We start from the raw sequence: 9,336 nt of genomic DNA, 5'->3' as shown, positions 1-9,336 counted from the left end.
GGGGGGGGTGTATGTGTTCCTAACCTAACCTTGATTATGTAAAGAAAATCCCCCATCTAAATGATAAAAGAAAAAAGTAATGCTTGTACATTTTATTAGTGTTTTAAAATTAGTGAGTTAAACTGTCAAAGCTTTGATTTTCCTTTCATGTGTGTCTGGGCAGGCCTAAGCCTCAGGTAACGCCCTTTTTCCTTCTCTGTCTCTTACTTTTCTTTGCACCTGTCCACTGCAGGCTCCCAGCAGCTCCCAAGGAGTCCAATTCTCCTCCTCTTCTCCCCTTTTTCCTCCTCCTACCCATCCCCTCCTCCACCCCCTCCTCCCGCCTCCTCAACCTCCCTCCCCCTTCCCCTTCTATATACCTGCCAAGCTGGGCTCCTTTTTAGCAGCCATCTATCACTGCAAAGGAGTTCACATCAAAGGCGGTTGCACAGCAGTAGCTGAACGGCATCACGGTTGTTCCAAAGACAACCCCAAAGAGGGGCCTTAGTTGCGCCTCCCCAAAGTTGCTGGCTAGCTTTGGCCCAGTGTGGGAATGGTTTTTGCGACAGCATGGATAGAGGACCGTCAAGGGCCCCTTTTGGTCACTTCCGAAGAGCAAAAACGTGTCGAGAGGAGGCCGGTTTAAGATTTCAAACAGCACCTCCCCAGCGCGCATGAAAGGACTTGATTAGCATATGTCAAGAGGACCCGCATATATACTCGGTGTGTATGTACACAGGACTCTGATCTGATCAGTTGGCGTAGTTGGAGCCTCAGCCCCCGGTCCCAGCCCCAGGCCCAGCCCGGTATTGGCAGCGGCAGCTATAGATGTTTCTGCAAAGCCAGCAGCCGGCTCCCACCCGCCCAAGGAGAGAAGATCGCTCCAAGACAGTGAAAACTCCCCTGCTATCTCAGTGCAAAGTCCAGTCAGCGACCTCACAGGAGTAACCGGGCCTTTTTGCGCTTGTTTTGCTATATTTTTCCTCCAGTCACTCCCCCATCCCCGCTACATTTTTTTACTGGGGGGTCTTTTGTCTTCCGGATCGTCCGCCTCTCCCTCGGGCCCCTCCATGGCTCCCTTAGCCGAAGTCGGGGGCTTCCTCGGCGGCCTGGAGGGCTTGGGCCAGCAGGTGGGCTCGCACTTCCTGCTGCCTCCAGCAGGGGAGCGGCCGCCTCTGCTGGGCGAGCGCCGCGGCGCGGCGGAGAGGGGCGCCCGCGGCGGGCCCGGGGCCGCGGAGCTGGCGCACCTGCACGGCATCCTGCGCCGCCGGCAGCTCTACTGCCGCACGGGCTTCCACCTGCAGATCTTGCCCGACGGCAGCGTGCAGGGCACCCGGCAGGACCACAGCCTCTTCGGTACGTACCGGCTCCCCAGCACCCCCGAGCCAGCCCGTGCGGAGGGAGCGCGCGGACCCTATCCGGTGCGAGGTGCGGGCTGGGGCTGAAGGGCGGGCCAGCGCGGGGACAGGGAGGACTTTTCTCCCGCAGGGCTGCAGCTCCAGACGCCGGGGGCGGGAGGGGAAGGGGTGGGTGCTCCGCCCGCACCTTGCGGCCCTGCCCTTTTCTGCTGCCTGGGGCGAGGCCAGGACTCGGAATCACGTCTCCCTCGCACGTCTCACCTCGCAGGCAGTTTTTAGTTTTGTTTTTTAAATCTGTTTTGGTTTCTCCTGCTTCTTCTCACATTGCCTCCAGCACCATTTACTTAACAAAAATTAACATCCGAAGCCGTCTGCTTCTTTAAACATGCCCCCGCGGTTACGGGGTGGACAGTGACTTCATGGCTACTGCTCAGGGGGTCGCTCCTGTGCAGGGTGGGAGCATTTACCGTAACTGTTCACCCGAAGAGGTAGGTGACAGATTCACTTCCAGTGAGCGTCCCTGCTGTAAGGCTCACCTGCCTGCAATTCTTTGAGCTCTTGAAAGTTCTGTTTGGGCGAGAAAACCCAAGTACTGTTTGGGCGGGGGGGGGGGGGGGGGGGGGGAGGGGGGAAGCCTATCCGGCTACTGAGCATGCCCAGTCGCTCAGCCAAGCTCCTCTAGAAATTGTGAAACCCGAAAGCAAAGATCTTCGTATTGACTGTGTGGAAGAGGAAATGGGGAAGCGAAAGAGGATATGGGTGGGAACACACAGGGACGTGTTTCAGAATACCTCCGGCAGTGCCTGGGAACAGAAAGGGTTAAAATAAACAGGCGAAGGATCCCTATGACACCAGATTGGGAAATCCTATGGTCTCTATTGTTAATTACCCCCTAACTAGCTGTAGAGCTAGCAAGTGCCTTCAACAGCCCGAGCCTTAATTTTCTTTTTTTCTGTACAATGATGGGCTTAAATTAGGTGATGACTTTTAAGGTGCTTCCAGGTTCTAACATCTCAGGATCTTACCCCCCCCCCCCCCCTTGCGGGGGTTTTCATTATATTAGAGTTAACCCGGTAGCATTCTCAAAGGATTCTTGGTCATCAAACTTGGGACATCACTGGAGAGATTTATTGTAGTTTTAACAGATAGGGTTTACTTGTCAGCAGCAATGTGAAAGGGCCCAACATCTGTCTTCCTTTCTCTTCCTTAGCGCACTGAGGGCTCTTTGAGAATCTCATTTCTGAATGGCCCTCTCTTGTCCTCTTCCCCTTGTTCTTATACTCTCATCCCTTTTTTGACTTGCAGTACTCATTAAAACTTTGGAGAAGTGTAAATCTCAGTTTCAGGGGCATTTGTAACTCTAGATGTAGAAATGAGCATGTGGTGGTCATTTGGTAGCACTTAAAGGCTTAGAAAATTAACTTTTTAAAACCCATATGTTTGCAGCTTCCACTGATCTCTTCCAAATTCCCATTGACTATGAGTCAAGAGTGTCATGACCTACTGGCCAACCTTGGGGTCACTTTTAGAAAGTGGTTTCTAAATGGAGGAGGCTGAGATTCTGATTCTAAAGAACTCTGCTGACATCAGGTGGCTCAGTTTTCTTCAAGAATTATGGCACTCCTTTTATTACAGAAAGATTTTCTGGCTACTAGAAAGATTTAGAAAGGGACACAAGGGTGGTAAGGACTAAGAGTAGAGGAGCTAGAAGTTAGGTTTAGACTTAACCCCTACCCCTTGTGATACACAGTATCCCCTTGTGATACACAGTATAGCCTTGGAAATTCAGCTTTTAAGACACTTGAGATTCTTTTTTTTTTTTTTTAAATTTATTGTCAAATTGGTTTCCATACAACACCCAGTGCTCATCCCAAAAGGTGCCCTCCTCAATACCCATCACCCACCCTCCCCTCCCTCCCACCCCCCATCAACCCTCAGTTTGTTCTCAGTTTTTAAGAGTCTCTTATGCTTTGGCTCTCTCCCACTAAGACACTTGAGATTCAGCCGTGGCCTCCAAAGACACCAGTTGCTTTTTTCATTTTGTGACTGTTAATAAGACTACAGGAAAATATACAATTCTATGGGAAGAGATTATAAATATTTCTAGGCTTGATGACATTCATCAAACTGGTGTTTAAATCTCTTCCTTAAGAAAAGAATTTTGTATACCAGAATTCCTATCTTGCTAGAACATTTTTCTTTTGCTAAATTTTTGCATAAGCATTTAGTAATTGCAAAAATAGGACTTGGACCGATTTTGTAATAGTTCAAGTCACTCTATGGTGGGAGGCTACGTATCGGAACAAAATATTTACCGTTACACAAAGGGAAAAGAACGCAGATTAGTTTTCATAGCCTAAAGGAGGTGTGAACAGCCTCTACCATTCATTACAGTGCATCATAGTGGCCTTGAATCACTAACACATCATAATTTACTGCAAGGGGGAGTGTAGGTGAGAAGAAAGTTTATGTTTAGCCTGTATAACATCATATGCTTCTCTCTGTATTTGCCTTCTTTTACTAGTGCTTCAATGATTAATTATGAAATTATTTTGCTATTTTTCTTTTAAACTCATTAATGTGTCATCAAAGTGAGAATTTTGAAGCAGCTTGAGAATGGCTATTGGTGATGCTAAATAACATGTTTGATAGTTTACACTAATTTGCCCGTGAATGATTAAATGAAAAACTCAGAATCCTGTATTTAAAATTTCAAAACCACATCAATAGAAGCTAAGCAAAAAGGTCTCCGTGAGGTTAATATAATTTCCTATCTGAGTTCTCTCTATATTTATAATAGAGTTTTTCTGCACAGTAGTACAGTAGGAAGATTTTACCTAATATGTAAACATGAAATCATTGCTTAAAAAAAAAAGTTTAACCTGAGATCAAACATATTCCTTTAAAGGCTTTTCCTTTATTCTCCCCTATTCTCCATAGATCTGTCTGATGTGGTTGCATTGTGGGTTGACTCACCTGTTTATTATGATTTTTTAAAAGGCTGGCTTTGAAAATGATACCAGAAAGACAAAGTACCTCCAAGTCTTTTTATGGGACACTGGGCATTAGAAAATCTATCTAAAATCTGTGATTACCTCTTAAGGAAGGTTTTTCATGTCTACTCTTTGTTAAGGAATTAGCTTAGTTGCCACCTCATATTATAAATAAGAAAGACTTGTCACATCTCATTTAAGAATCAAGTGATTACAAATTACTGTGTGGTATACTATTTCCTCAAGGAGAAAAAGGATCAGAATTTAAAAGTGTGGCTAAAATCTATAAGAGGAGCACAACAACCACATAACCTTGTTCCCATAAATCTCTGTGAACCATTGCAAAATTATTAATGCCTGGTTATGGATGAAGTTTTAGATGTTGTCTAATCAACTTGAAACCACTGAATGCCATTGTTCTAAAGAGATATGTGATTTCTTGTCTTTCTACAACTACATTGTTTTGGACAAGATAGCATTATCTTAAAATGAGAAATGGAGTCGAGGTGGTTTACCATTTGGTTTTGCAAGAAAAAAATGGATACTTTATAAGACCTGTTATATAATTGGTTTATATGGAAATGAAACTTATATTTTATTGTACTTGAAAACTGGTTCTATTATACATCCTAATCGTTTAATCAGTTCCTGTTCTCTGAAAGACAAGAGCATCTTAATGTAAATGAGATACTTAAAGAGAATTAAGTTACATGTGAGGCATTGTATGCTTTTCCACTTGAATTTAAAATTCAATACAATTTCAAGTAATTATACATTTGTAAGTTTATCCTGGATGAAATGCTGTTAATATATCTTCTTCTACTGATCATGTTTTGGGTTTGTGTTTTTTTTCTAATAGAAATCACTCAATGGGGCGCCTGGGTGGCTCAGTCACTTAGTCGTGTATTTAGTAGTGCATGGTTGCTGTGGGATCCTTGATAGTTCTAGTGTTCTCTGTGATCTACCACTAGTTTGAGAGCGCTCCTTTGAGCTCTTAGGAATCTGTGTTTAGAGCTTAAGAATCTATGTTTCTGCCAAAGAATGAATTCGGCTCTGAACATCATAGAACCCTCTGTATAACCAAATAGCCAGATTTTGTACTTTCCCTTGGCCTTGGGAACATCAAGTGTCCAAACAGGAACTTGTTCAATAAATCAAGATATGACACAAGAGCAAGAATCGGGCTAACTAGTGCACATTTATGCTGTTTGTAGAGCTGAAGAGGGGGTAAAGGAGCGGGGGTAGAAAGCTATCTCGGAAGGCAGTTCCAAGCATAGAAAGTATGTCTGTATATCCTTTCAGCAAAGAGTCAAAAGAACAAGACAAAGGAATTAGTCCAAAGGTTAGTGTATACAGAGAAAAGGAGCAATGCATAGGGAAGCATTAATTTTTTTTACTATGGCATATCAGTGTATTAAGTGGAGAGTTTTTGATCCTAGTTTATCTATTGATAAAGAAAAATAATTTTAGAAAGTTAGCAAAAATAGCAAAAAATCTACTTGCATGCTAAAATCTTGGTATTTGGCTATCACGTTTAATGAATTATAAAGTCCCTTTACTTCTTTGAACTATCAATTTTATTTTTAAGAACCATGTAATAGGAGACAGCACACTACGTAATCTATAAAGTTTTGAAATCACTGTATCATCCTGGAGTAGAAACATTGGATTAGGGCTCAGAACGATGTGAGTTCATGTGTTTACTTCTACTAATTCCAAATGTCATATTCTAGGGCAAGTCAATAAACCTTTTTTGTGCCTCAGTTTCTTTATATGTAAAAATGGGGATAATATTATCTTACATACCTAGCTTAGTGAATTGTTTTTTTTTTTTTTTTTGAAGACCAGGGAGAAATTTTGAGTAGAAGTCCTTTATAAACTATAAAACACTAACATACACATACAAGGTATACTGGTTGCTGCCATTAGAAAAAGATTGACTTGAGTCATGGTTAGCAAAACCAAAACAAAACAATTAATAGAACATGGTTATAACTGACTAATGGAATCACAAAGGACTAAGAATACCTCTATTATGTACTATTTTATGATAATAATAGTTTCCACTTGTTAAATGCCTAAATGTGTTGGTCCATACGACTCTCCTGGAAAGATGCATTTCATCCATTTTGTATATGAGGAAACTGAAACATCAAAGAAGATTTACGACTTGCGTATTCAGACTAGCCAGTAAGTTACTGTAAAATTTTGTTACTGTAAATTTTACAGTAAGCTCTGAAGGTCAATCTGGTTTAAGGTTTTATACCTTTAACATTATACCCTGATGGACAATTTTTCCTTTTTAGCTTTTTTTTCCGCCTGTAAAATGGGAGGATCATCATAATAAGACAGTTATATAGCACTTTTCAGCCTATAAAGGACTTTCACCTACATTACTATATTTAGCAATACCAATCTACTCTTTTCAGTAGTCATATGTTCATTAATAAATACAAGTCATTATTTTGTTTATAAATTCAGGTATCCTGGAATTCATCAGTGTGGCGGTGGGACTGGTCAGTATTAGAGGTGTGGACAGTGGTCTTTACCTTGGAATGAATGACAAAGGAGAACTCTATGGCTCAGTACGTATTTTAAAAACATTATTATAATTCTTAAGGCTATTTATTTTTGTTCAGTAAAATACCTGCCAACAATGCATGTCAGAAGAAATATATAAAATATACACTTGTAGAAATTAAACGTCTGCATCCTGGTTAATTTCCATGTGTCGGGACAGTAGTATCTAACTCAATTTCAGTTTTTAAACCCCAAACAATTATTGCTTTCAGTTTGCTAGTTCTTTCTGCCCATTATCCTGGGTCTTTCTACTTCCCTCTGTATTTTGATTATTCCTGCTAGAGACAGAGAAAAATGTCATTTTCTTCTGGCCATGTTAAATTCTTTTCACCTTTATATTTCATTTAATGTAAATTTTCTCCACCCATGATCATCTTCCATAGCTAAATATATATCTTGCTGACCTTCACATATAGGAAATGAGTGAATGAAGTCTTAGGATAATGTAAGCAACAACAGAAAATGGCAGCCATACTTGACCATGTCTGCAGTCTTGATAATTACAAGAGCCATGATTCAAAAAGCGACTGTGGTCTCTCCCTTAGGATAACATGTGGTCTGTTTTGAAAAGGCAAGAAATCACTGGACATTTACTACATTTACCTAATAGTAACATCTAGATCAAAGTTAATGATGGAGAATGTATCATCAAACAATTAGTAAATACATAAAGGGAAGATCCATGATTTGGAATGATGCTTTTGAATTAGGACTTTGGATGTTAACAAGATCTTGAAAGGTTTCAGAATGAGAGTGGAAACTTGCTATGTAGAACTTTGGCATCTAACAACAGAGCAAGATAAGCTACAGGCCTGTTTGGTGGGGATGGTGGTAGGAGGGAGATATAATGGAGCATGGGAAATTCTGGATATTTATTGAGTGTCTGGAAATAAAATTGAGAATTGATATTTAACTGAAAGTTCTTTGAACTAGGCTTCTGGGAGGCTTAGCAGACTGGGAGAAAGAATTCCAGACAACATAAGAACTAAAACAAAATAAAGCAAAACCAGCTCCTCCATTTTTCTTCTTCGACAAGGATGTTGTTAGAGGCAAAGCAGTGAAAATAGAGCGATGAGACTTTGCTAAAGAAATTCTCTCAAAGGTGTTTTTTTAATGGTAGTTACTTTCTCTCTTATAGGAGAAATTGACTTCTGAATGCATCTTTAGGGAGCAATTTGAAGAGAACTGGTATAATACCTACTCATCCAACATATATAAACACGGAGACACTGGCCGCAGGTACTTTGTAGCGCTTAACAAAGACGGAACCGCGAGAGACGGTGCCAGGTCCAAAAGACATCAGAAATTTACACACTTCCTGCCCAGACCAGTGGATCCGGAAAGAGTGCCTGAATTGTACAAGGACATACTGATGTACAGTTGAAGCGTGACAGTGTCTTTACCGAAGAACCAAACTACGACCATTCTTTCTTGTTACAGTTCGCACCGTGAAATAACCCAGGAAGACCCTCAGAATGTTTTCTGGCGAGAGACTGACTTTGGAAAGGATATTGAGAAAGGACAAAAAATAACCCCCACATTTTGACTTGAAGCAGATCAAGACCTCTCTTTATACGTGGATTAAGTTCCCTTAGGTACACTGGGTCAGTCCTTACTGGAAAATTGAAGCTGAAAATCTGTTAAACTGGATAATGGGAACCCCACCTAGTTTGCTGCTGGTACCTCACCTCTCTGGATTATGTTTACTTTAAAAGTTACATTATAAAATAGACACTTCGTGTTGAAGAAATAAATCAACGCAGTTGGCCAAAATTATTGGTACATAAATTCTGAGGACCTTGTAAGATTTTGCAGGTTATGGAGTTACATGTAAAAAACCCGGATGAAACGTGGACTACGGAACATGCATGCCAAGATGGAACATTTTTTTTTTAAGGATGGACCTATTTATACATTTTCACTTTGCAAATATTTATTATATATATTTATTTATTGAAGAGTTTATTTTTTACTGGTATATGAAGATAATGCAAAGGAAAAAACAACAACAAAAATTCCTTTATCGTGCCATTGTCATGATGTCCAGAGCTGTAAAGAAGACATCATTTTTGCAACATAGTAAACATAGAATAAAATCTTGAATTTCTTTTTAAGAATAACATAGAGCATAGACTATATATATTTTTTGCAGTCAATTACCTTCTGAGTGTAACAATGGTTCCTTTGCCTTAGAAAAATGTTTTATCAAATTGTATTGAATTCAACACACATTCAACAGGGAATTAAACACTTTTTATTTTGTGTTTTGTTCTCATTGCTTTTTAGATTAAAGTTATTCTACTAATACAACCTATTTGTTAAATGACAAGATTCTAAGTTCCCTGGGAAAAACTTTGATATTTAGAGAACTTCTAATGTTGAAAAGTATCAAATATTATAGGCAACTTATGCTCACTTATTTTTGT

At 40.6% G+C, this 9,336-nt stretch overlaps 1 protein-coding gene across 1 annotated transcript; it reads left to right on the top strand.

Moving 5' to 3' along the window:
* Nucleotides 1-947: 947 nt before the first annotated feature.
* Nucleotides 948-9,130, top strand: FGF20 (fibroblast growth factor 20). The gene is made up of 3 exons (XM_078445103.2): nucleotides 948-1,335; nucleotides 6,812-6,915; nucleotides 8,049-9,130. The coding sequence occupies exons 1-3, from the start codon at nucleotides 1,050-1,052 to the stop codon at nucleotides 8,292-8,294; spliced, it is 636 nt and encodes a 211-aa protein (XP_078301229.1). The 5' UTR covers nucleotides 948-1,049; the 3' UTR covers nucleotides 8,295-9,130.
* The last annotated feature ends 206 nt before the right edge of the window (nucleotides 9,131-9,336 follow it).

The sequence above is a fragment of the Panthera onca genome, chromosome B1, assembly GCF_046562875.1.
Source record: "Panthera onca isolate mPanOnc1 chromosome B1, mPanOnc1 haplotype 2, whole genome shotgun sequence".
NCBI classification, from domain to species: domain Eukaryota; kingdom Metazoa; phylum Chordata; class Mammalia; order Carnivora; family Felidae; genus Panthera; species Panthera onca.
The sequence above is the reverse complement of the archived record's forward strand: the minus strand, read 5'-3'. Positions and strand labels throughout refer to the sequence as shown.